At 38.6% G+C, this 27,167-nt stretch overlaps 1 protein-coding gene across 2 annotated transcripts in view; it reads right to left on the bottom strand.

The window, feature by feature from the left end:
* Nucleotides 1–3,832: 3,832 nt before the first annotated feature.
* The window catches only part of LOC104146855 (interleukin 6 cytokine family signal transducer), a 33,885-nt gene continuing 10,550 nt past the window's right edge, over nucleotides 3,833–27,167 (bottom strand). For both annotated transcript variants that reach the window (XM_068928656.1, XM_068928657.1), the window contains 13 exons: nucleotides 26,846–26,978; nucleotides 25,475–25,635; nucleotides 24,969–25,120; nucleotides 22,891–23,050; nucleotides 18,840–18,922; nucleotides 17,398–17,617; nucleotides 16,361–16,537; nucleotides 15,566–15,667; nucleotides 14,894–15,040; nucleotides 13,826–13,966; nucleotides 12,485–12,581; nucleotides 11,000–11,081; nucleotides 3,833–10,126 (listed from right to left, as the gene is read on the bottom strand). In XM_068928656.1, the coding sequence (XP_068784757.1) occupies nucleotides 9,398–10,126; nucleotides 11,000–11,081; nucleotides 12,485–12,581; nucleotides 13,826–13,966; nucleotides 14,894–15,040; nucleotides 15,566–15,667; nucleotides 16,361–16,537; nucleotides 17,398–17,617; nucleotides 18,840–18,922; nucleotides 22,891–23,050; nucleotides 24,969–25,120; nucleotides 25,475–25,635; nucleotides 26,846–26,978 (2,384 nt within the window). In that variant the 3' untranslated portion in view covers nucleotides 3,833–9,397. The remainder of the gene's footprint in view (nucleotides 10,127–10,999; nucleotides 11,082–12,484; nucleotides 12,582–13,825; nucleotides 13,967–14,893; nucleotides 15,041–15,565; nucleotides 15,668–16,360; nucleotides 16,538–17,397; nucleotides 17,618–18,839; nucleotides 18,923–22,890; nucleotides 23,051–24,968; nucleotides 25,121–25,474; nucleotides 25,636–26,845; nucleotides 26,979–27,167) is intronic.

Here is a 27,167-nt window from a genome sequence, read left to right as displayed (position 1 = left end):
ATAAATGGCAGTAGGAGTACATTTTAAGGCCTATTACCATCCTCCCAATAAGGAAAATTTATCTTAGTGCTAATCTCTCCCTAACAAGCACCCTCACATTGTCCATAACCCAGTCCTGCACTGGTGACAGAGAGCAGCTGTGTACACTGAGTTGGCCCTGGCGGTTCTTTAATGTACACAGAGCTGTGCAAGGTCTTTCTCCCCTGTTAAGCCGCCTCAGAGCAGGGGAAAAAGCTGTGTCTGTTCAAGCAGAAAGAATCGCTGCCACATGTCTGGTCCAGAAACGGTCTTTGAGAGCTCTGTGTTTGTTCCCAAAGTGCATGGGAATGTATATTGCTAACATATGGGGGTGGCGTTAATTACTTATCTGGACGCTGCAGTGTAGTGATTCAGGCTGTAGCAATGCATGAGAATAGACTTCCTATTAGCAAACCCTATCAATCATAGCTGTCAGTCCACAGGGACAAGGAACCAGTAATCCAGGCCTGTTTTGGGTGGGCTAGCTGTTGTAGGATTCCTGACAGATAGGAGCATGTACTGGAAGCTATGAGACATGGGCCTATCTATCTGGGAGCACAGCAGGCACTGAGTCTGTTGACTGGTCTGGATTTAATGGCCCACTCAGGATTGTAATGACAGTGAGAGACAATGTGCTGATCTCTTGCTGCCAATGGGAGAGGCAGAAGGGACGCCAAGGGAATTTGTTAAGTAATCAGAAAAGAAATATCAAAAAAATACATGGGTAATTTGGGAGCGGGTAAGGGCTGGAACTGGGCTGGAGTAGTCACCCTATCTGGATGTTACATGCGACATAATGCTGCCACCTCCTGGCATGGCCACAGGTCAGCTGAATGTGCCCTTATGTGAGAAAACCTAGTGGGATGCCCCTGGACTGGAGCCAAGCTGTGCTGACCCAAGCTGTGCTGACCCAAGCATACCTGGCAGGTTAGGACCACGACCGTGCTGTGTAGCTTTTAAGCCTGGTACGGAGAGGCTCTGCAGTGCTCCAGGCCTCCAGATGATGCCCAGGGTCCTGCCTGTAACCCACAGCACGGGAGTGCTCCCTTGCTACTTCCCGTTAACTGCACCAGCACATTGCTGCCTTTCGGCTGCAGCCTTCTGAGCGCGCATGGCACTTCCAGAGCGAATAGCAGAGCAGAGCTGCTTTTCTGAGGATCTCTGTGTTGGGTTTGGATGCCCAAGATCTGCTGCAAAAAGTTGCGTGATCACAGCAGAGGTCAGTTCCAGAAGCTTGTGGAGCACCAGCTGAGAGCTGGAGCAGGCCATGGTCGACACGTGAGCCATCCATCCTGCAGAGCTGTTCCTGGGCCTTCTGGTTTCACTTACTGAAACCTGACACTCACCCCTGGAGCCAGCTCTGGGTGACTTATGGATTATCATAAAAGGAAGACCAGTGCGATGCCTAGGGCATTAGCACACAATATGTTTCCATTTTTGCAGGCAAGGCTGGACTCCAATTACTTGCTCTTAACTTCATCCAGCACCTCCCTGTTTGCTCATTTGTGCTCCCTTCTTCCCCACTGTGGCAGCAGCAACTGGCAGCGGATGAGTGCAACTTGTATCAGAGCTTGTTGTTTTCTTCAGGCCAGTCCGTACTCACAACTATTTATATGCTGTTGTAGAGGAAAACAAAAACAACTTCGCAGGCCTTCGAGTCTGCTTCTCACTATAACTCTGGGCACAGCTGGGAGAAGAGAGAGGTGGCTGGAGAGGGTAACTAGTAACACTGCAGTGTGTGTATATATACACCCTGAGGCCTCTAATTCTGCCTTGTGATATGTTTTTCCAATCCTGCTTTTCCCTCTGCTGTCGCTCACCTCTAGCAATAGGTCAGATGAGATCCTACAGTGAGGGCTCAGGCTGGAATATAAGAGTGCCTCCCTAGCTGAACTGGGAATTTCCTCTCATTCGTGCAGCCTAGCTATTTGCAGGCAGGGAGGGATATTTTGGATTTGCTAGTTACTTCACGGTTGTTGGAGACTGCTGGGAAGATAGATGGACTACTGTACCATAAACAAACAGCATATATACCAGGCAAATGCATGGAAGGGTTTGTTTTTTTTTTTTTTTTTTTTTTTTTGCAGACAGGGTCAATGTTACTCTGATTATCAATAGTCAAAATGAACTAGTATTTCCTCCCTGCCCGCAGGACTCCAAACACACCACCTTGAGATGCGGCGGGGGGTGAGAGGGCATGTCTAAACATCTGTTTTAATCACCGCTAGCTGTTGTTTGCGCTGTATTGCTGTGGTGTTTGTCACGTACGGACAAACTCTGAGCTGCCCCATCATCTCTTGCATTTGGTTAGCTGCTTCCACAGCTTTTCTGGGGCCCTGCTGGAGCCGGGCCATGCGGATGAATAGCTCTTCCACGGAATCTGGCAAGCTTCTGCTGGCTTGATGTACAAACTACAGAAGTATGCGTTTCCTGTGGAAAGCACAGCATTCCCATCATTCACTGTCCTGGCCGCTTTCCTTTGTTTCTTTTAACAGTTACAGGAAGTTACTTTGTGCTGTCAGAATCGAGACCTCCAGTCACGACGAAGCTGCTAACGCCTCTTCTGCATACACTTCTCCATATGGTCAAGTACAACTGTTTAACTGCTGTATCTGGTCAACAGCTCTGAGCTCAGGTAAAGAAGAAGCACAAAAGATGTTCCTGTGGAAACTTAAGGTGCCATATGTGAAATAGTGATTAGGAAAACTGCACAGTGAACTAAAAATTTGGAGTGCTGAAATTATCTGTGAAAAAGCAGTCTAGTATTAGATTTGTACATGATTTTACACTGAAGCATTAACCTGCTTGTTATGTCCTGGGATCACTGCTGTGGCAGGGAAAGAAATGATTCCTGATGCTGGGAGGATACACACAATGCATAGGGGTGGTTCTGCCCTTGTTAAACTTTGCAGCCTACAAAGACCAGAGTTTTAGCTGGGAGGGGGGGGGAGCTGTCTTTCCTCAAGTGCTACCCTTGAAGCCATACTGATGTGAGCATCTTCTGACCATCAGAAGATCCGATTGTGCTTTTTCAGTTACTGAGATGGAAAACTGAGGGTCCTCCATCCCCATCCCTTGGAAACCGAAGCAAAACCCAGCGAGATTAAGGCTAATGTCAGAAGTAGCCAGTTATGCAATTCTAACTCCTTTCTTGGAAATAAGTCTGCATGACTAGACTGGACTACCCATTATACGCTCATCCTTGCTGTTGTAATTTTTCTTAGAACTAATTTTCTTTTTGGCACTCTTCTTCCCAATTTTGTCACACAAACAATTTTCCCTGGAATGTGATTCTTCAGACTGCTGTTTTCAAACTGCTGAGCTACAGTCAGATGGGGCCATCCCTTCCAAGCATGGCTGGTTATCACAAGGCCAAGAACACAGAAAATATATACAAATTTGACAGCAGTAGGAATGGAGCTAGTTCCCTGGGGCAGTAATCTATCTCACCACCCTAGCTGCAGACAGTTGCAACTGACAGCTATAAAGAGGAGAAGGATTAAAAGAGTTCACCTGCTGCTGAATTCCCCACTAAATCCAGATAGGTATCTAACTGTTATGCATATAGATATAAATGTGTGTGTGTGTGTGTATATATCTATATATATATAATTTTTTTTTGAGACAAAAGCACTATGTATTAAAGCTGTCTCACATTTTGCCTTGGTATGGTCACTTCTGTGACCAACTGTGGTCACTTCTTTCTCTGGGAACATTTCTTAATTTCTTGCCTATTAGGCAGCACCCAGACTCTACTTCTGTGATTATTATTTAAGTTAGCTTTACAAAGACACTCACTCCAGCACACAAAGTATATATGTAATTTTGTTTTGTTTTGTGTATTATGTAGTAGACAAATGCAACATCCAGGCTCAGTTGGGTAACAAAGAGGAAGACATTTGAAAATTACAGTAAAAAGTAAATTGTAGAAAGCAGAGTTTACATGACAATAAACATGCAGCTTGCAAAAGAATGAAGATAGTGTACTGGTATTAAAACACAGTTTTTCATATAGCGACAGTTTATGCAGCAGTTTCCAAGTTTAACCTCTGGCTGGAGTATGCAAGCCCTTTACAGCTGGCATACAAACTACCAGTAGCTTAGTGAGACATAGTTACCTTAAGTACAGAGTAAAATTTGACCTAATGTTTACATTTGCTAGCCATTCAATCCAGCATCAAGGCACTTTCCTTGTTAATAAGTCCCTGTGTCCCATGATTCCACTTACCTAGATGCATATATTGGCCCACTAACATTCGGTGACCAGTAATCTTGATTATAAATGCCTTAACCCCTCTCCTCAAAAAAAAAAGCACTTGGTTACTAGGTAATCCATTGCTGTATCAAAGTGCCAGGCTATATATTACTTGGAGAAGAAGATAGATATATTAAAAACCATCCAAAGTTGACTGAATCCCACAATTAATGTGCTTTGATATTAGGAAAAGCAACACGTGTTATCAGTTTCAAAAGTTGCAGAGAATGCGCATCTACGGAGTTTGCAATTGCCAGTGAAGAACAGTCAGTCAGTGCTGTGTTTGGAAGACGTTTTAGTCTAAGCAGGAAGGACGTCAAGCTTTCTAGCAGTCTGACAATTGTGCCATACACTTTTTCACCTATTGTTACAGAAGTGTGCTTCTGCAAAGTATCAGTGACTTTATTGCATATATCCATTGTCAAGGCTGTATTTGCAAACGGACACAAAACTATAAACTAAGGCCTGCATTCTGTGAGGTATTTATTGCCTACCCTCTCCTTGCTCTAAAACTAAGGGGCAGCTGATGATCACTATGAGACCTAGCTCTTAGCTGTTAATTTTAAATTCAGCTGTATCAAATCTTGTTGCTTTAAAATGCATCTTTATGCATTTAAGTTAGCACTGCTTTCGTTTTTAGGAATGGCTCAGCTTGCACGAGTACTGCAGGGAAAACAACAGAGGGGGAAAAAACACAAATATGCATTAGCTTCATCTTTTTCACTCTTCCTTTCACTTCTTAAAGAAGAGAATTGGAATTTGTGAATCAAATGTAGGATATTTAATTCTCCTCCAGGCTTATGCATGTAACACCCACACCCACCCACTGCAGTTCTATGGCCTGAAAGCTAAACTGAACACTTACTTTGTGGTTGGCTGTAACTCAAAACTCACTGTTTTGTAACAGCAACACTTCTATTTGCTGTTACAAATTGCTTCCAAATAACATTAAAATCAACTCTTGGAAGTTAAAATGCATATACTAGCAAATGAGACAACAGCGTAAAAGGGAATAATAAAGTTTTATGATCCATCAATCAGGGAAATTTGTTGTATTTAAAAGAATGTATCCAAATGACAATCTTAATTACAACAGTTATTTCATGTGGAAAAATCAGCTAGTATATTTAGTTCTATTTAATGCAGATAAATTCTAATTTAAAACATGTATGTCCTCTAGTGGAACTGACTATAATAGTTTAAGAATCTCTGGGGTTTCAGACCCCACTGTGGAGTCAGGACTACAGCAATGCAGGCTGATGTGGTTCTTCTGTATGTAAGACCTGGCATTAATTAAACTAAGCTAAATTACTCAAGTTATATCAGTTTGCAATACTGTGTGATGACTTCCACTTTCAGGGGATGCTAACATAAGTTTTAACCATTTGGTGGTGCTCAAGATTTACAGTCAGAGCAGAAGTGGCAAAACCTACCCCAGTCAGAGGTGCTTTTCCAGTGCCTGACACTAGAAATAACTCTCATGCAAACTCTCCTGTCCTCCTAGGAGGAATAAAAGTGAAGTCAAGGGATCATCTGGCTGTTGGGCCCAGTGATGGGGTCACAGTTTTTGCAAGTCTTGATAAACAGTATTCTGCTAGGCTGCCATAACACAGATAGGTAGGTGCATGCTTGCCCACATACTAAACACAGCCCAGAATGATGTTTAAAAATGTTTTTTCTGCTGTGCTTTGTTGTTGTCAGTTTGAGGCTTAGCAGGTAGTTTAATTTACTGTAGTAATTAGTAATATAGTAATTACAAATGAAACAATCCCGAGATCCTAACTACAGTTTGGAAATAGCCTCTCCTTCTAACTGCCCTGAAAAAAAAAAGGCCACAACAAAACCTCAGAACCAACCCAAACAAACCCCTATTTTAACAGAACAATCACAACAGTACTGTAGAAATAAATATATTCATTCTTTTTGCAAACAGAAAAGCAGCTAGCTAGCCTGCACTTAACAGAGATTCCAAGTGTGCTAATATAGAGAAAAACTCAATTCTTAATAGCCATCCTTCCCTACCACTAAAGTAGCAAGGTCTTAACAACTGTTCTCCCACCCCCACCTGAACAATTCCAGTCTAGGTAATCAAGGGCATTAAAGTGTCAATACTGAAGTGTGGTTATATTTTAATGCCTTTATTTTTTTAAAGTGCACCAGAGTTATTAAAACAAACAAAAACAAAACCCTTCCCTTTAATTATAATGTTAGACAGAGGGCCAAGTTCAGACAATTTCAGGGAACTGCTACAATGCGTTACATCACATACACTCTAAAACCTGTGTGCAAGTGTTTGATACAATCAGCTTATGTTCCAAACAAATTAAAAAAAAACCCAACTATATGATGTAATATTTTGGCACAGAGGTTTATGAAGAAGCTGTAAGGCCTGCTATTTATATTTATTGTGGCTTCTATAAGCTGTTTATCCACAAGTATTTCCTGCTCAGTCTGTACTATTGTAGCGCTAGATAAATGCACGAGAGGATGGCAAAATAGATAATTCTATTGATGTGGTAGAATTACGTTATCTCGAAGATACATTCTTGTATAATCCTCTGTGATTATTACCACTGATCTACACACAACGAACAACGTAAGATTCCAGAAGTGACAGGCCAAACTCCTATTAGCACACTGCCTAATTTAGGAAATGGTTCAGGATTAACAGCATTTAAGAGCAAAGTGCTTTCCCTTTACTTAACAGAAAGGACAAAACACATCTTTAGGATAACTGTAGTCATCCTTCAAAAAAAAAAATATGCTATCAAAAGTTAGTATCCTCAACCTGCATTTGAAGACATCTAGGTCTCTGAAGCAATATTCAGAATAAGCAGCCAAGTTCAATAAATCCCACAGAAATTAGTGAGTAGAGGCTAACAGAGGGGCAGTTTAACAAAAAGACTTGCGCTGAAACTCTTGTGGCCCACAAACTTTCACAGATAGTCGACTAGCCAATGTGCGGCTGCAGGATAGTTCTACTAAGCATGCAGATGGCTCAACTGAGGCTTTACATTTTACTTGTGGTTTCTACAGTCCTTGTGAAGCCTGCATAGAGAAGACACATGCATTTCCCAATAAACTAACTACTATTATTTTCAGAAAAATGTGTTCTGACAAAAGGATGCTCCTTGGACTTCTCAAAAACCAAAAGGCACTTTCTCCAGGGAACTACTGACAGTGTAATTTATATCATGTCCTTGCCCCCTGGGGGAGAGCTGAAAGGTGCTGAGGTGGAATGGGGAGAAAAGGAGGGGGACTGACCTACTCAAGGAATGTTCTGAAGGTATAGTTACATTAAGCACTTAGTTTAAAAAAAAAAAAAAAAGGTGCCTAGATACTAAAAATATTAGAAGCTGTTCATTAAAATGAATGTGCTGTTGGGAGAAAGGAATTGCAAAATACTGAATAAAATGACATTATTAAAGATTTAACTCTTTATATCTATTTTGAATAGCAGCGACTTCAAGGGATAATCGTATAAATTTACTCTAGCATCTAGTTTCTTTGCAACAACAACAGAAGACACATGAACACTTATATTTACATCAGTCCTTCAATGCAAGCTGGCAGAAAAGGAACAAGGGAAGTTAAAAGTACACTGACACCTATCTTTCCACGGCCTTCCAGCAAGGGCGTTTAGAACAGCAGCACCAAAGCTCACAGCACGAGAAGTTTCAGGAGGTCTTATATATATAGATCTTCTGCTGAAGGAGAAATAAAACCCTTGTATTCTCACAACACAGCACACAGTGTTTTGAAATAAGATTTTATAATCTCAGATTAGAAAGCTGACTAGACTAAGTTAAATTAATCTATAGGAGTACCATAAAACTTTATCATCAGGGAAGGTGTTCAATTTTTTTTTTTTTTTTTTTAAAGAGCTAGCTATTTCCTTAAACCCTAGTAGTGACCATCTTCAAGAAATACATTTTCTTGAATAAGATGCAAACTCTATGAACAGGAGGGAAATGAGACATTAACAAAAAAAAAAAAAAAAAAAAAAGAAGAAGAACAACAGCTACATACTGCCAGTTCTCATTAACTTTAAAGTTCAAGGTATAGGGTACCGCCCCCATAGCATCAGTCATCAATGCTTTGGTTTTTGCTCCTTTCAGTTTCAAGGAAGTCCTTGGGTGTTAGCAGTGAAGTTACAACATACTAATCTTTGCTGTCAAGAAGGAAGGAGATCACATTGCTTTTCTCCTAAGCATACTTAGAAAAATATTAAATGGTTACAGCTCATTACTTGCCTCAAGCTGTGTATGGCAAAGGTGTACTTCTTAAATAAAGGCATCTTAGGTGACCAAAGAGCTGTGGTATAATTAGACAGGAATTTGGGTAGAAATCCTTTAAGAAAAAAAAAGTTTTCATCTGGATTTTTAACTTTCAAACATGAAGACTGAATTGCTGTGCAACAAGTTGCAAGGCACGTTTTAAGCCAAGTTATAGTTTATGTGCACATATATCTGTATATAAGCAGAATACTGATTACTACAGTAGCATTCAGAGTCAAGCAATCGTGGCATTTTTTTTCTGTTTGCACACCATTACATTTTCTGTTCAGTTTTTAAATGGGGGTGAACATAATTTGCATAATTTAGGAATTATGACACTGGGCCAAATCAGAATTCAGAAAGTCAATCACGCTACTGAAAAATGTACAGTTTAAGTATTCTTCCCCGCATTAGAATAGTAAACCTCAAGTCTTACTTTTACATGAAGACGCTCCAAACAATAAAAGCTGGCTGTCTACACTGTTACAAATCTTGAAGTATTTCTTCTAGGAGGTCTGTTGGCTGATATGATTAGTTGAAATGCTTATTTTCAATCATGTGTAAATCTGATACAACACGACACAAAAAAGCAAGGTAGCACAAAGGCTTGTTCAGCTATTCAGACAAGTAAGATTTTATGTAGTGCATAAAGTAAGTCTCCAGTAGGTCTGGACTGCAAATTTTCCACAGAAACACAGTCCTTACATACTTTGTCAAATTATTCTTCACTTAAATTTCAATATTTTTATCTGCATTCAGATAAAAAATATTTAGCTTAATTTATCAGAAACACAGGAGAAAGTGTGAACAGGCACTAATGAAGGCCTAATAGAGCCAGTCTCTTCCCTCACTGAGGCATATAACCCCCTTGTCTCACAGTCTGTGGGAGGTAACTTTTTGGCATCTCATCAGCTGATGCTGGATTTCCCTCCACTGTTTCAGGTCTCACAGTTTGTCCCTCAGTACTTGTCTCTATAACATTTAACAGAGCACCTTCCTGGATATTTTTTTCCAGCCCAAGGCCCAAGGGCTGTGAATTCTGACCTGAGATCTGCAGCTGTGCGAATCCAACAAGATCCTCCTCATTAGCAGGAGTAATTTGCTTTGCTCTTTCGAAGCATGGCCTGTCTGTGTTGGCTTCATCCTGACCACAATTTTGTTTGAAATACTGATGCCTCTGTGTTGTACTGTCATTCCCTCCAGCATGATCTTCTGATCTCTCTTCTGAATCTAGCAGTGGCTGTGTGGATTCAGATCTTGAAAAGACTTGTACAGAAGGTGTTTGGTCTCTGTAGCCATTAAGTACTACAGTAGAATACTGTACAGTGCTTGAAGTGTTTTGTGTAGTTTCACCTTCATCGCTGTCAGAGACACTTTGTCTAGGAGAAGACATGCACGAGGATCCTCCAATACCACTGCTGTGCCCTTCTGAAGTACTTTTTTCCTTTTTAAGCAAGTCAAAGGGTTTTAAATCCTGTTCTGAAAAAGACTTCTTGTCATCAGCTTCTATTTCTACGACGCTTACATCGGTAAAGCTGCCTTCTGGGTACATCTGATCTTTGGAACTAAAGTTATGCTGAAAGAAATAAATTGATTTTGCCTAAGACAATGGTTAAGTAAGTTTAAAAAAAAAAGTACGTTAATATCTCAGTTCCTACCCTGTAACTGCCTTGAGATTATTATATAAGTGGCCTTCTTATAGAACTTGGCAGTATCTCCCAAGTATCTGTTACCAAATGAAGGATGCAGCTGTACAAAGTACAGTACAAAGTCTTTATTACACAGACACTCTAAAACTATAATTGCATGCAAGCTTTTCTCTAATTTCAATTGTTCTGAAGTGCTGTAAACACCATCCCATTCATTGTGCAGCATAGGCATATTCCGGATTGAGGCCATACATAAATACACTACTTCCAATAGCACATTCAGCATCAAAGCACTTTTTCACAGAAGCTGGTAATAAGCTTCTTGAAAAGAATTTGCTGTGTCCTCCATTCCACACAGGGCATAAAACTTGCTGCTGCTTTCCTCATCCAAGAGTAGCTCTGTTAGAGGTTTCTCTCATTCATTACTTTATTGTACAAACAAGTAACTTTAAGGTTTTATGAATGAGAACGAAGAATTCCGTTGACCTAATCCTGATTTCCTGTGGCTGAATAAAATAATTAGTGTGCTTGACCCTTCAAGCTAGTAAACTGAATTTAAGGCCCAATGTTAAAGCCTGCTCTATGCTGTGAGCTTCTGCGAAGGACATATATCCATAATGCTCAATCTATTGCTGCAATAAAGTCTTCTACCCATATCATATTGTAATATCAAGAAACTTAACATTCAGGGTTTTTTTTTCTGAAATCTTTGTGTGCGCTAGAAGGGAGAAGATTCCCACTGGTCAGTTTATTTAAAACCTTATGGACCAAGATAGAGGATGCAGAAAAATGAATGATACCTTAGCTGGAACTTGAGGGGACCACTGAGCAATATTACTCTTGGATGGATCAGGTACATTAGGCCAGATATGCTTTTTAATTCTGTAGAGGATTAGAAATAGAATAAAGTTAAAAGATGCACTCCTCAAATTGGTAGTAAGCATTCAATAATCCAGGACACCGGTCCCTTACACAGCAATTTTTCAAGTGTGAGCCCATTTTTGCATTTCCATATAGAAACACTTCCTGCAATTCCTTACATCTTTGTAAGAAGCTGTATTACATAGTAAAATCGGCATTGCACTTACAACTCCTCCACGCATTAGCTGTACCCACATTATAAAGAAGGCAAATCCACACATGGCAAAGGGAGAGAGAGGATTTCAAATGTATAGCGTTCTAGAAGCTGCAGAGCAATCATTTGAAGTGGAGACTATGAGGCATAGCAATATAAAAATACATTTTTGCTACTTCAGTATAACTGAATTCTTAAATACAGAGGCATATCACAGCTGTCATTAACATTAAACCTTCGCAAAATGAAAAAGCATGAAAAACATTTAAAGAAAAAATTGCTTAATCTTTTTAAAGTCTGAACTCTTAAATTTAAAAATGTAATAACTTATTTAACAGCAGAAGTTTCTCTAGGTCACAAATAAAATACCTCAACTAAACTTTTACTTTGAAATAGATTCATCAGTCCTACTCTTTACTCCATACACAGGCTCCAAAAACAGATTCTCTGTAGGAAAAGTCTTAATGTGTTGCGAGATGGGCTTTTCAACTGAAGTCCACTAAGAACTAGTGTTAGGAGAAGCAGAAAGGTAAGAAGGAAAAGGGCATAAAGTGCTGTCTTTAACCGGAAAGAAAAGATGTCTGATGGGGAACATGTGAAAGGTGCTGCTCTTTACCAGGCGAAAGGCTTCAGCAATAAGCTCTTAGCTAAAGCCACCAGATAAGAGCTCTAGGGTAAAGGGCACAGAAGAGGAGGAAGGACAGGAAGGTGTTCACCAGCAACTACTAAACAGGAACGGAATTTGACAGAGGTTATGCAAGATAAGACATCTGCCTAATTTTTTCAGTTGCAAAGCTTAAAAATGTTTGCTAAACCACTAATTAAATAGCTCAAATAGAGCCATAAAACAGGTTCTTCTGTGCCTCACAAAATGATGCTCATCATTTTCATATGATGAATACATTAACAATAAAAAGAGACAGTATATCCTGACCAAAACCTAACACACCTAATCCTAACCAAAACTTAGCTAGAAGAGCAAAGTTTGAGTGCTAATCATTAACAGTAGGTAAGAAGTAGAATCAGTATCATAGAACTTTCCAGTTTCTCAAGGAAAACAGACATTACTATCACCAATCAACGTATGAGAGTTTTACCTTTCATTCCTCACTGAAGTACAGGGCGTTTATTTGCTTATAATTATGGCCATGTCTCTGTCATGCTCAGAAATATCAAAAGCATAAGAGAAATGTACTTCATTTATACTTACAAGTCACGTTTGTTAAAGCAAAACAAAACTCCAAGGAGTACAATCAACAGGAAAGCTAGGCACACAGGTACAACTATGGCTTCAATTTCTCCTTTCCCTGAAAAAAGTAAAATAAGCAGTTATAGCTCTTTCTATAGTATTTAAGGAACTCAGTTACAGTAAGCATTCCCACAGAGACAGAGAGAATCTGAAAGAGGATATAACCACAGGGCTTACTCTGAAAGATTCATCTACAGAAGAGCCTTTTCACTCTGTGGAAAAGCCTGTTGGGGGAACCATGAAAAGCTGCATCCAAACAATAAGGCAAGCATCAATAAAAATGGCAGGTTGCTCTAGAAGCTGTAATACTGATGGAGCAAGTAATTTTACACTTTAGACAGATATGACAGTAACATCTGTATGAATGTATCTGTGGTCCAACTGTTCTAGTGGCCTACCAGCTGTCATATCAATGGTATGGTCAAATGGCTAAAGCAAGCATAGCCACTAGTCATCCATCCATTTACTTTATACGTGAAAATATCCTCTGCTTGCAAACACTAAAGGCTGCATTATTGTAACCTATTCCTTCCTGTATGTTATACACAGTTTTAAGTAAACCTTACAGAAAGTTTAGGGAAGAGTAAAGCTATACAGAATAAAATATCAAAAAATTATAAATCTAAAAAAGCACTTTCCAAACCAGAGCTCAGTTAATTTTGTTTCTCTTACCATTACAACAGAAAGCACTCTCTAAAGCTACACACACAATAAATGGATATTTAACTCTTCAAAACAAGCTTCTGTAGAGAATTGCAACAGAGACTTTAGCAGTGATGTGAATAGGAATGTAAGACTGGAAGCCAAAGGAGGATTTTAAGAATGGCATGTGCCGATCAACATCAAGATTAGCAGGCCAAGATCGCAAGCACACCTCTCCGCAGCTTCTCAGGACCCCCTGATGAGGATAACAAAGGCCAATCTACACTCAGACTAAAAACAAAGACTCAGGCCATTATCTTCCAGCCATCGTGTCTTAAAGACCAGGTTGAAGCCATCAGATAAGAAGGCAAAGGCAGTGAGTAAATCCTAATGACTGCTGGAGAAAAGATTAATCAGGGTCAGCTCCTGAGGGGTACAAACAAACAAACAAACAAAACCCCAATCTAGGAGACCTGCAGAGGACAGATGGTGTCCCTTTTCCTCTGTACAATTGCAAAGAATCGCTTGCAAGTATAACAATGTGACTGGAATAATCTTTTTAAATAAAATTACCTTCCCCTCCTACCAGGTCTTGAACTGAGTTTTGCTACACTGTTGCAACATTACCTCCTACTTCTATTAATTTTGCCGCTCTCTTACCAAATTTTTGTGTAGTAAATGTAAAATCAGGACCACTCCTGCCTCCTTCATCTGTGTATGCCATCATCCGCACAGTATACAATGTGTCACTGGCTAGAGAAGAAAGGGTATATTCTGTCTTGGAAGGATCCACTGTCACAGCTAAATAGAGGAAAAAAACGTATATCAGTTTTCTGTACAAATTATTAGATCTGCACAAACACAGTCGCCACGACTTCACGCGTACAAAACTGTTTTAGAGGAATGCATGGCTGCAAGGAAAATACAACAGAAATAGCAAAACTAGCAACTTGTATAAGGAGTGCTGAGATTCATTTGTTTCTGTGTAAGGGTTTTGAATCGACTGATTTAGTCTCTCTCTTGATACTGTTAACTTTTAACTTCTTTAATGTGTTTTTCAAAAAGCGGCTATAAAATAAACCAGTAGTAAAGCTGCCAGTCTTAAAGGCCTGCTAATTAATAAGCAGGACACATGCTTATCTAGAAATTCAAACTAGTGTAGGCATAAGTGACTGGCCCTTCTGCTTTAAGCAGATCTAAAAAAGAAAACAAAATATCTGATAGTGCAACACCCTGTCTGTGCCTGCAATAGTAATAACTAAAAAGCACATCATAGAATGTGTCTCAAATCAGCAATATGTTAACTTAGAGCATCAAGATTAGAAATCCATTTCTGTGTAAGGGTTTATCATAGTTAAATACATGCAACTCATTTCTATCTTGAATGGTCTAGATTTATCTTGCTATACCACCATCTTCTCCTGTATTTAGATAGAAAGATAGGGGCAAAATACTTGCAAATCAACTTTCAGAAACTAAACTTAGAACCTTAGAACAGACTGAGCGATATGAATTCTTTATTAGGGACTTTTCTGTTTGGCATGTAGCAGAGCTACAGGTGTTCCAGTGTATGTCTCCTGCAAACCACACACCTCAGACATCTGCTTTTTGTCTTTGAACAGAGTGTCAACCACACGTGAGTCTCTATTTTGTTTTTCAGGAACATATATGAGGAAGGAAGCAGATGAATATTTCAGTGTTACAAAGCAGTTCTCTACTTTCTGTTACCTGTTTCATTTCCATCAACAGTTTTATAAAATATTGTGTAACTTCTGATAAACCCATTTTGCTCATCCACTGTGAGATGGTTCCATGTCAAAACAGCTTCAGCTTTTCCTACTTTTTTCGTCTGAACAGTTGGTCCTTTTGAAGGACCTGTATTGGGAAATGAAGATTAGGTTCTGTTAGGGTCTCATCCATAAAAGCAGTATATTAATGAGCACTGAGTTGCTATTGCACAAAAATTTCAGTGGAATAGCTGAATTTGATCTACAAAGCATTATTTTCAGTCAGTATATCTACTCCAAAGATATTTCACAACAAAAACTTTTTAAAAATACATGAAAAACAGTAATCAGCAGATCACATGAAATTTTCAGTTCAGGTTTGTCAATTAATCTTAACTTCATACTTGAGACCTAAAATAAATCAGCACAGAAATATTACTATACCAATAAAATAAAAACAAAGTCATGCACCAAATTATCTGATAAAAGTTTACAAAATGAAAGGGTCAGTTATAGACCTCTGTGTAACTCCTAAATATTGTAAGTTGGTAGAACATGTGTTAAGGGAGGGGGTGAAATTATGACAGATGATCCTCACGAGTAGGATAATTTTTCATTATGTACTCCACATTAAAGCAAAGGTCTAATGATTTTAGCCAAGTTTTGTACTTACGATCCTGCTGAAGGTAAGCCTTCACAGACTGTCCACTTCCTTGACCATCAGCATATAGAGGGTACACAGTTATCAAGTAACACTTGAATGGCTTTATATCACCTAATAAGAGAATTTAAAAATATGTTGTTTTAGACACTAAAATTCCTCACCATTCATCTTAGGTCTAGAGTTCTGGCTATTTTATTAGATGCCTTTACACCTAAATCAGTTGACTCCTTTTTTCTAGGACTCACTGATACACTGTCGCAAGGAACTAGCTAGAGGAACAATAAAGGAGTTCACATTCAAATTTTGAAGATAATAAATAGACTTCATAGAAGTTTTTGTTTTTCTAAATTTTTCTTAAAATAAGAAGCCCTCATCTGTCTGCAACTTTGTGACTCCAAAAATTATACATTTGACCTACTGATTATAATCTGAAAAGGACTGCAAAGCTGAACAAGTTTCACTGTTTGAACCAAAAGAGGGATCAGAGAATATAATTTTGAAGGAACGCTTTTCTTTGTTTTAAGAGTTTCTCAGAATAAGGAGATTAAAAACAAAACAAAGATAAAAACCTTGCTGTTATATAACATGAATTTCAAAATGCAAGACTAGATACAGTTTTATATTTGGCAAAAATATGCAGATACTTCCAAGCCCTCATGCCCAACTAACAGTAGCCCTTAACTCTATCCCAGATTCCCGTCCCACAACAAAATTGTAATCTGCATCAGTAGATTCACTTTGAGAATATTCACCAGGTTTTTAAGAGTGTTCTGCAATGTATTTTTAAAATTATGAGTTGAATACCTTTTAAGTACGTTCCTTGAACATTCCCTGGTTCATTCTGCCACTCTGTGGCACAGTCTGAGCTGTTCGACACCAGACACCATTCAATTACGTATTTGAGAACGTAACTGTTAGGAGCAGTCCACCCTACCCATAGCTTGCCATCTTTAGGAAGTGTTCTAATATTCTTCACAGGAGCTGAGACGAAAGAAAAGTGTTAAATGTTGACAGTTCTTTCAGTAGACATGCATAGTAATAGCTATTTTGTCAAATGTGGATACTTATGGTTATTGTAAGGGTGATAATTTGACAGAACCTAACTAAATGTAAAAGCCATTTTTTGAAATTTGGAAGCTAGCATTTGAATCTTTGTCAGAGATTCGAATTAAGCAGTATTAGGCTATCTAAAAACTGGAAAGTGCACTCAGCTTCTCTGTTCTCAAATACAGCAAGTATTCTTATTGCACAGTAAAGTTTCTTCCAACAGAAAGGGTCTATTTCAGAAGGAAATCAGATCTTGACACACTTTGAATTCACATTCTAACCCTCAACTCATATACCTGACCAAACACGCCTGGCTGCAATGCTACTCTGTCGTGTGAAACACAGAGTATATTAACACTCTTAACTGAAACACAGAGTATATTAACACTCTTAACTGACACTCTTAATTAACTGATCTAGCAGCTTTAGAACCTGTGGCTCTCTTTCAGTAGTTATACTAAAAGCAGCAGATCTGTCAGCATGCTTATTTTTTGTTGCCTGTACAAGTAGTGTTCGGAATGTTTAAAAAGAAGCTGTACTCATCAGTCAGACTGCCAGAAATGAGGAGCAATCAACCTGTAGCTACTACTACTATACAAGGAAGTGGAACATGAGCAACAAATGGAATACTTGTGGAAGTTGCAACATACAATGTCTAGGGAAATATCACATATCCAGTGGTTCTGTAATCATGTACTGATGCAAAAGGTATAATTTTACAACACTGAAGATTTCTAATAACTTTCAAATGTGTCAGCATAGCATTTGTTAAGAAAGAGTGCTAGGAAACGAACCTTTTGAATTCCTTGCTGGAATAAGTAAAACTGATGAAGGGGATGGCCCGGCTCTGTTATGGGCAATCACAGTCACTTCATAAGTTCCGTTTGGCAGCTTTAGGGTAAGGCTGGTTGTATTAACATTGTATTTCTCTGGTGGACGGGAGGGAGGTGATTTAGCTTTGACAGTCACCTCATACCCCAAGATTATTCCATTGGTTTCAAATGGCTCCAAGGCCTGTTAGAAATATATCTATTGTTAGACCGATACAGAACTAATATTACTTAACTTTTACTGTCTTTGAAACTTAGCTTAAATGCTTGAGAGCAAAACAAGTTATATAGATTGAATAGCTAAGTGTTTAAGAAACGTGCAAATTCAGAGTTCATTTCTGTAAAGCAGTAATTTCCAGAGCCATTTCTTGTTTAAATCCTTCTTTTCTTCACTCACAATCCCATACAGTAATCTAATAAAATCTCTTCTGTCAAGATTGCAATACACATGTGGCTGAAATGTGCATTTTGTGTGCTTTCACAGCACAATGGTATAAAACAAATCTCAAGTCATAATCTGGGCTGCATCTGAATATAAAACTGCATAAGTAGTTTTCTTTTACTACATGCAGAAAGAAAATCTGTTTATTATTTGTAACAGTATTAGTTTTCAGATAACTTAGAGAAAATTGTTGAAAAAGGTAAACTTAGTAGTTTAGCAGTAGCACGAGTCTGCTAAGCTAATTGCTTGGCCTCAGATGCTGAACTAATTAATAATTTCAAAAGTGGCATGTAGGGTATATGAGTTAGAGCAGAAAATCATGCAGTATCAATATACACATAACTTCACCCAAGACATCTAGGAATGGGGTTAAAAAAAAAAAGACAGCTAGGTCAAATTTGACACAAAGTTCACAGACTAGAAGAAAGCAAGAGATGAGGACTGACCATAATTGCATTCAGTTTCTCAACTTTGTACTAATTTGTCAGCTAGCTGCAAAAAACTACTGCATGCAAAAGCACAATGCTGTATTTAATAAATCTGGTCTCTGGAACATCTTTAGGGCTTAACGGGTTTAGAAGCTACAGGATCACTGTCCAACCAGTGTTAAAAAGCTGCAGGATACAGCACAAAGTTTAACATGAAAGCTTACTTTGTTCAAGTGAAAGCTTCTAATTCCACAGGCTACTTAAAGACAGTAGGTGAGGAATCAGAACAGATCGTGCTAAAGTAGATGCTGTATACTCTAGTTTGCTGATGCTTGCCAGTTAACTGATGGCATTTGTACCTACCTGTTTAGCGTACCTCTTATAATAGGTAGCTATGAAAAATTAAGGTTACTTCCAGTGTCAATAAAACCTGCACCACTCCAGCTATCTACTCAAATTTGTTGGGGTAAAGGTTTTTCATTTCAAATCACGTGTAAAACAATGCTCAAATCCTGCAGTTTATCACTTTGCTTTACCTTCCACATCAGATGCACAGTCCAGAAAGCTGGTGAGCGAGAAGCATCAATGATCCTCCATATAGGTGGCCCTTTAGATGGTTCTGACGAATGAGACAACACTTCAGAAATATTTCGCTCGAATCCATCATTTTACTACCTACCGCTAGCTTCTTACCTTCGTTTTTTAAAAGCTTGTTCAAACTGTTTCCTTATTTCCTTGAAAGCCTCATGATACAAATGCAAATATATTTAGTACATTATTAGGAAAATCTCTATGGAAAGGTTTCTTGAGGCAATGAGCAAAATACCAGTACAATTCTAAGTGCACCAATATCAAAGTTACTGAGCGTCACGATGTTGAGCATTTGCAGTAATGACTGCACAAGACAGTACAAAAATAAGGCATGACCAACCTATCTTGGGCAGCCTGTGTCCAGAGGCACTTCTGTATGCTGCACCTCCTGCCCACCTCCCCCAAGATCACATCAACTAAAAAAGGGAAGTGCAAAAGAGATAATTAGCTGACAGGTTTCTACTGTCGTAAGTCCCTAAGTCTCCATATATCTTATCCTAAAAAGGGCAACAGAACAGCAGTACTTCGTACAATACTACAATATTTTCGTGTCAGTACTGTTAAAAGATTTCTGCTACAAATTTAATTTCAAGAGAGAATGAATCAATTTATTATGCTGCATAAAGGAAGAAAGAGTTGCTAATCCTTTCAGAAGGCCTTAGCCATGAGAGAAAGAGAGATCAATCTTAAACTGCAGTTGCATTGATAATCTTGCTAGACTGCCTGTGTTTTCTCTGGGAGTTGTTTTATTGTATTTTTAATATCAATCATTTATTATTTACATACATTTCCCAATGCGTTTAAAGCTCAATTATACTGTGATAATGATTTTTTGGAAGTTTTACCTCCCGAAAAAGAAAGGTCCTAGAAAGAATGCAGCATTTAAAAGGCAGTTTTGTAATATGACTATGAGAGCAATAATAATGCTGTAAGTAACTTAAAGCAGGCAGACACTGGACTCAATCTTTGCAATAGGCAACCGTGCTATGAAAACAATCTGTAAAATTTTGGTACAAGTTTACCAATTTTGCAACCTAAAGTTACTTGTCAGGGTCCTATAGTTGGAAGGAGTAAAAAAAAAACAAAAAAACAAAAAAAAAACAAAAAAAACCCAAGAATGAATCTCAGCTACTGTCAGATTGTTAGAGAAACTAATTCTCAGTGGATACAGTTAGCGTTTCCAGTCTTAATCCTAGCTGTATTCATAGAAGGGAAAGACAGTAGGAGCTGCTACACAGTATACACACATCAGTGCAATGTTCAAACTGAAAAAAAAAAGTTAATTGTTTTAGGAATGTGAGGTCTTAAGTACAATGAAAGAAAAGATGATGATAATGCCTGTGTTGTCGTGATGAGGACAGCCCAGCAGCAGAACAGACTGCCCAGAGAGGCTGTGCAGCCCTAATCCTTGGAAGTTTGAGAAAAAGCCCTGAGAAACTTGGACCTCCAAACAGACTCTCCTCTGAGCAGGTTGAAGGATTAGAGACTTCCTGAGGTCCCTTGAACTACTCTGCAATCCTATAAATTGGCATGTGTACCTAGTCACATGCAGGAGGGTATCAGGCCTCTGAAATTGTCCCTAAGAAAACTCAGAAAGGGAAGTTACTTCATTGCAGATTTATTATGATAGCAACAATGCCAATTAATTAGCAAGCATACAGGAATAAAAGGTAGATGTTCTATTGTTATCCAGCAAAAAACAGATAATACTTATATTTGCTACATTTCACGAGAACTAATTGCATGGTTAATCCCCAACAGCTTACTGCATGCTAAATTAGTTCATTTTATTTTTAGTGAAAAGCAAATACACTACCACAGGTTGTTTCGACATTGGCAGAGGCTCAGATTCAAAAAGATACCAGTCCTAAGCATCTGTTAACAACGTTAAATTATTTCCAATTCAATCTAAGTAGGTTATTCAGATGAATGGCAAGAGCAGGGACCACAGAAAGGTTGAGTTATCCACTGAAGCCCAATGCTTTTATGGGGAGATTACAATTTAGGATCCTATGGACAAACATAGTGCAGCATGTGACTTTTGTTAACAAATCCAGTTTGTCCCAATTAAATGGCAAAATATATAGATCACGGTTGTGTTTGTATATATACTGCATATAGCTTTGTTCATGTTATTGGAAAAATTAAGAAACCAGTATTATTTGAAAGTGGTTGTTCTCATACTGTAACAGATACATGGATGTGATTCATGTCAGTGTTCCAAAAATTACTACTCTATCATTGCTGAAACAATTGCTAAGTAAGCAAAACAAAAGCTCCCACTTCCCTCACCCAAAATCAACTAGCAGAACACTTTTAATATGCTAGTCTAATGATCTTGGTAAACTAACTGAGTTAGCAGGCATACTGTTTTTAAAGTTCAAGAAAAGCGTACACGAAAACATCACTAGCAGGAGATAGTATTGGAATGGCTTCACAAGCTGTCAAGTACAGTGGATTTCATAATACATTCAGTTGTAGCTGTTTTAATACCACAATGCATATTTTCACTTTGTGTAAAAGCAATGCATATGTTGATGAGTAACTGCAAGCACTGAATGAGGTTAAAAAACTTGCTGTGGAACGCAGAGGATAAAGACACCAAGCACAATAACAGTCTCAGGGCCACTGCTCTGAAGGAATCAGACAGAAGTCAGGCTGAAACTGCACACTGAAGAGCAATCAGTTGAATGGAGGTGAACAGCGTCATTACGGCACAAGGAGTTGAATGGCCAGACACGTTGGTTCAATCAGCAGGTTGTAGCGTGCATGGATTTGGTGGATGATGGCAACTCAACAATGCTGAAGATCCATTCCAGGAAGCAGGGAAGGCTGACCCTTCACTGGCAAAGACTCTTCAGTAGTTTTTTCCAGGTCAGTAAGCTTATTAAAGCTTAGCCTAGTGGTTTGCTAAATCCTAGCTATCTTTTGGGTAAGAATCAAAAAAATAATTGCTTTATACTTTGAAGCTGTGTACATCCTCCTTGCAAAGTGCTTTTGTGCAAGACTAAGCATGACCCAAACACTGACTCAAAACAGTTACAGTTGGTAAAAGTCTTCCTCATTAAACCATGATAGCAGCAATTCAATGTTCATCTCTATTGCATCAAGTTAAAGGATGCTGTAAGCCCTGAACTACAAGATGACAATGACTGGGTCACCAAGGAGGAACACTGTAAGGTAACAGTAATTTATTTGTGACTAAATATACCTAAGTAAAACCATTTTCCACATCGTTTAAAATGAACAGGTCATTATACTGCATATCAGCCTTGATTATTGAATGATGTGAACAAGTAGATGCAAGAACGTAAAACAAGGCTGTAAGCGATGCTGTGACAAACAAAGTGCTGTAAATGCAGAATTTCTTTAGGAAAGATGTTAAGAAAACAAAGCTGTCTTATTTGGATTCTCTGGTGAACAAGTGGCTACACATCCAACATGCATATTGCTTTATTTACTTTATTTAGTTTGGCAAGAAGTTTATGTATACCATATGACTAGAATCTTGTAGTCCATACTTATTGATGTCTGTTCCCCTGTGACTTTCTGGCGCCCTCCTAAACACCAAGTTACAAAATTAGCGTTTGTCTACCAAAACTTTCATACAATCAGAGTAACTTTGTTACAAGAGAGGATAAATTCAGAATAAAAAAAAAAAACAGTACTCTAGCAGCCCTTGAAAGGAGGTACATACACACAAAACCCATTTCTTCTTTGAGAACATGAGTTCTTGTTAAGAAAAGCTTTTCTCCCTACCTCCTATTTTAGCTGCGCTCAGCATCTCCAGCCTATTTAGCTTTATGGGAAGTTATTCTCATGCTCTTTGAAATGCTGGGTCAAGTTAATCAGTATTAAGAGCAACTAAGGATTGGCCTTGTTGCATGTATAATCAATTAGTTCAAATAAGGATACAGGATTTCAGTTGGCTTTTGCCAAGCTGCTGAGCACTTGCACATTTTGAGAGTCAGTGACGCGCTTTCATGCCTTACTTACTATCTTCAGTTGTCACCCCATTCTTTTCTTCACTCCAGTCACTCCAATAGCCCACTCCATCTTCCTTCATACAACGAATTGAAAAGACATACTCTGTGTAGGGCCTGAGACCCTGAACACTGAATGAAGTTCTTGGTGAGGCTGTATCTTCAGGAGGTACCTATAAGGGAAGGAAGATTTTTAGAGGCACTGACCAACAAGCATAAAAGCCACGTTCTATGCTATTACAGCCCCATCCAAGAAAGCTTCTTACAAAATAAGGAGTATAAAACTGTTTTTGGTAACACCTTTATACATTACAGACTCAGTACAACGTTGACTTTCTTCATCCTATTTCCAAAAGGCTTAATTCAATCACTACTTTGGCAAGGAACAAATCATAGCTGCGTTTATTTATCAGATATAATAAAAACAAATACCCTAGAATAGGTGAGCAGCTATCTCAGGACAGTCTTTTATATTCTCTATATTCTGTTTTAGCATAAGCAGATTGAAAATGAAAAGAGAAGCAGACATGAATTGTACAAACTTCCTTCCTTCCCACAGAATTCTTCTACTTATCGATCTACAACACCCCGCCTCATGTTTCAGGGCTTTGTTGGATATCTGCTAGACTATCAATTGCAAACCAGCTACGCTAGAAGCCTCCAATTGATCTAGATAACTCAGGATCATTGCTTCCAGTGATACAGAACAGTGTACCATGATCACTGGCACTGGAAATACTTGGTTTTAAAACTGACACCTTCATTTTTGAGTAGCTTTTAGAATTTTGCTAATAAATGGATTTCTAGAAGCTCTTTTCCTTTCATCTTTTAGATTAGAGATTGAATGTCAGAAAAGATTCCCACTCTACATGTATGAAACAAGTAAGATCCTGTAAATAGATGTACGCACACACTCTGACTCAATCACATGCAACTTGACATTGCAATCGTTCACGGCAGAAACCCCTCACCCGCAACAGGAACAACTGCAAGTTAAACATTTGCTGAATGTTCAAGAAGCTAATTCTGAAGGCAAAGAACTGTCAGTGTTGATTAACAGGTTAGTCTTCTCGCTGAAGATACCAGTCAAATTTTATCACAGCCAAACAAGTTCAGTTCTTTAAGAATTACTATTTAACACGAGCAATGAAAAGGGGAAGACAGGCTAAAAGGACTTAACAGTGCAATACATGGGCAGATCTTGGAGTTGCAGAATAAAGTGCAGTGGATAGTGCTTTATAAAACCTCATTGTAGGAGTCAGCTGCATTAATCTGTGTCCGAAGCTCAGAAACCTCATCCAAAGGTTGACTACTGTATTAGTCATGAGCAGCAGCCTCATGCTACCTGCTTCAAACACCCTCTACTGGAAAGCCAGAAGCAGCCTTCTCCCCAAGAGGTTATAAAATTCAAAAGGCTCTGGGGTTGTATGCTGAAACCAAAGAGGGGCCGATGATGAACTGACAAGTGTTTCTGTAACAGTGATGCATCAAGGGAAAGGCAAAAAACGAGAAGCTACTGAGGACATGCCCAAGACCATGACATAGAAAAACAAAAAAAAAGAAAACAACTGTGACATGACATGCATATATTATAGTTACAGCTAAGGAATAGTTATTATTCTTTTCCAGTGTCTTGTCAAACGTAAAGCATGTATGTAGGACACACCATTCTGTATATGTGTTGCAAGTTCAAAAAGCACATCCCAGGATTGTATAGTGTTTGCCCAAGTTTTAAGTGGATTTTAGATAGTTTTGTATGTGCAAAAGTAGTCCAGAGTTTATGTTCTAGATATCGCATATACAGAATAAAAATGCAGAACAAACATATTTCAGCATGACAGGGAGGACAGCAGAGAAGTCCACCGAAAAAGCAAAAAGGGCACCACATTCTGAATTAAAAACCATCACCAAAAAGCTCATCTAGACCCCAGCCTTAATGAGCAGGCCAGACAGTTCAGCACATCTTAGGAGCTGAACATTATGAACTACTGCAGTAAGTGAACTTCTGCTGCAGTTCAGCAAATGGATTCTGGGTTGCACCAGAATTGTGCACACAAGACAAGTGTTAGAGTCAATACTTATAGGTGTTACCTGCATCCAATTTGTTTCACTAATGATCCTATAGCGAATATTGAATTTCAGTTTCATCACAGCTGCTGAAATCCGATTCTCCCAGGAAAGTTTCAGAACAGTAGGCAATATTCCTGAGTTGACAGATAAGTTGTGTGGAGACAGTGGTTTCACTAGAAGAGAAAAAAGTCAACTCAACTCTAGAGCTGTATTATGTTATTATGCCTCTATAACTATAGGTACACTATGCTGACTAAACTCTGCTATCATTAAGGCCTTTCCACAAGCAGAAGAGGCTGCTACTTTAGACTAATTTCTAAAGCAAACTGCTTAACAAGGACTTGCTATACGAATGGCAAGCAAATCTGTCACCTTTCCCCAACTGCCCAGCACAGTTCAAGTTCTAGACAATAGTATTTCGCTAACGTTAGGAACTTTAGTGAAGAAACATTAACATAGTGATTCAGCAATATGCATAGAGGCAGCAGTTTTATGTGCTACTCAAGCTTTAAGAGGCATGTAGTTACCTATCTCAATGGGATCAAAAACAAGACGATCGGATTCAGCCTTGCCAAGAGCATTTGCGGCTTCTACCCAGACCTCCAGGTTAACAAAAAACTGAACATCAGCAATGGTACAGGAATTGTTTACATCTTTTGGTATGCAGTCAGGAAAGTCTTCTCGTGGCCTGAATAAAGTAAAAACAAGTTATCAAGAAGTAAGGTTGGTTTCTTTAGAGAATCTCTTCAAGGAGATCAGAGGCCTCAATGAACAGTAATCGGTTTAGCTCATGTTCCCTTCTTGATCATTATCTTTAGTGTAACGGGGGAAAGAGTTGAAGAGATCAGAGCTGCTTCCTCAGTCATAAATGCAAGGCTGCATTAGAATAGAAACTGGAATGCAATCTCTTGATTCCAAGTCTCATACCTTAAAAAGGCTAGCCAAACTACTGTAATTATGAAGCAGTATAAAACCCCACCAGCTTAAAAAAAAGTCAAGAACTGGTACATTTAAGCATAAGCAATATGGCTAGTAACTGTAACTTTAAAGCACAGTCATGCATTCAAAGAGGTAGCTAGTTTTTTTTTTTTTCCTCCAATCAGCATACCCTCCTCAGAGTACAGTGTTAAATCTATACATATTATTTTTATCATCTTCTGCTGAATGGATATAGTTTTAACGGCATTAAAATGAAACTTGCTTAGCATTAATGTTTTCCATCTATTCATAGTTTCTACTATACTCCTATGCTATTGAAATACTTGAGAGGAAGAGAAATGACTGCCTACAACTTTCTACTTCACTCTCCCTCCAGAGGGCAACAGCAATTCTATCCACTCCATCTCAAATGACAATAGACCATTTGAAGGGTTTGAAAGAAATATTTGCCTTCGCATGGGGAAGGCTCCACTCTTCGCCGAAGCTTTTGTGTTAGGATTAGATTTAAGCAGTACAAGAACATGCTCCTCAAACACGATTCTAAGTTTTTAATGAGCACAAAGTAGACAATACCTCTACAGGATACAGTCCTATACTTTGGTTTCTTTATTTGTTTAGTATGGGATAGAACAGTCACTACAAATAGGTAAAATTAGGTAATCTGGGTCCAGTCACCTAATGAGTGTGTGTCTACTGTACTCAAGTCATGCTAATCATGTATTTGAGAAATGGAAAAATATGAAGTAGCGTTACAAAAACAAATGCAGCAACAAAATTTGATTTCTGACTTTTAAGTACTTCGAATGTGAACTTATTTAACACTCTCTCTTGCCCCCAAAGACAGGCAGCAATGCTTCAGAAAACTGGATTTTTCTAAGCATCAATAAATGTCAGAGAGTTTGATACAGCCTACAAACATTCTTCAAAATGATTCAGATACACTTTAAGGAGCTACTTACCATCTGTATTTCAACCTAAAATGAGTGTCCAGGAATGTATGCCTTCCAGGGTTCCAGGTACAAGTCATAGGATATGTAAGTTTTGACACCTGGTGCACAATGCAACTTAAGTTTTTGGGCTTCTCTGGGGGCACTGTATGTAAAAAGTTAGTAAAAACAGTCCATAAACACACATAAAAGATAAAGATAGTCCATACACACATCTTAATCTAGTGAAAGTCACACTAAGTGACTTATTAGAGTAATTTCAGTGAACATCAGAAATATTTACAGCTCTACATCTATCTATATAAATAGATATTAAATATACACATACACATAT

The sequence above is a fragment of the Struthio camelus genome, chromosome Z (assembly GCF_040807025.1).
Source record: "Struthio camelus isolate bStrCam1 chromosome Z, bStrCam1.hap1, whole genome shotgun sequence".
NCBI lineage: Eukaryota > Metazoa > Chordata > Aves > Struthioniformes > Struthionidae > Struthio > Struthio camelus.
The sequence above is the reverse complement of the archived record's forward strand: the minus strand, read 5'-3'. Positions and strand labels throughout refer to the sequence as shown.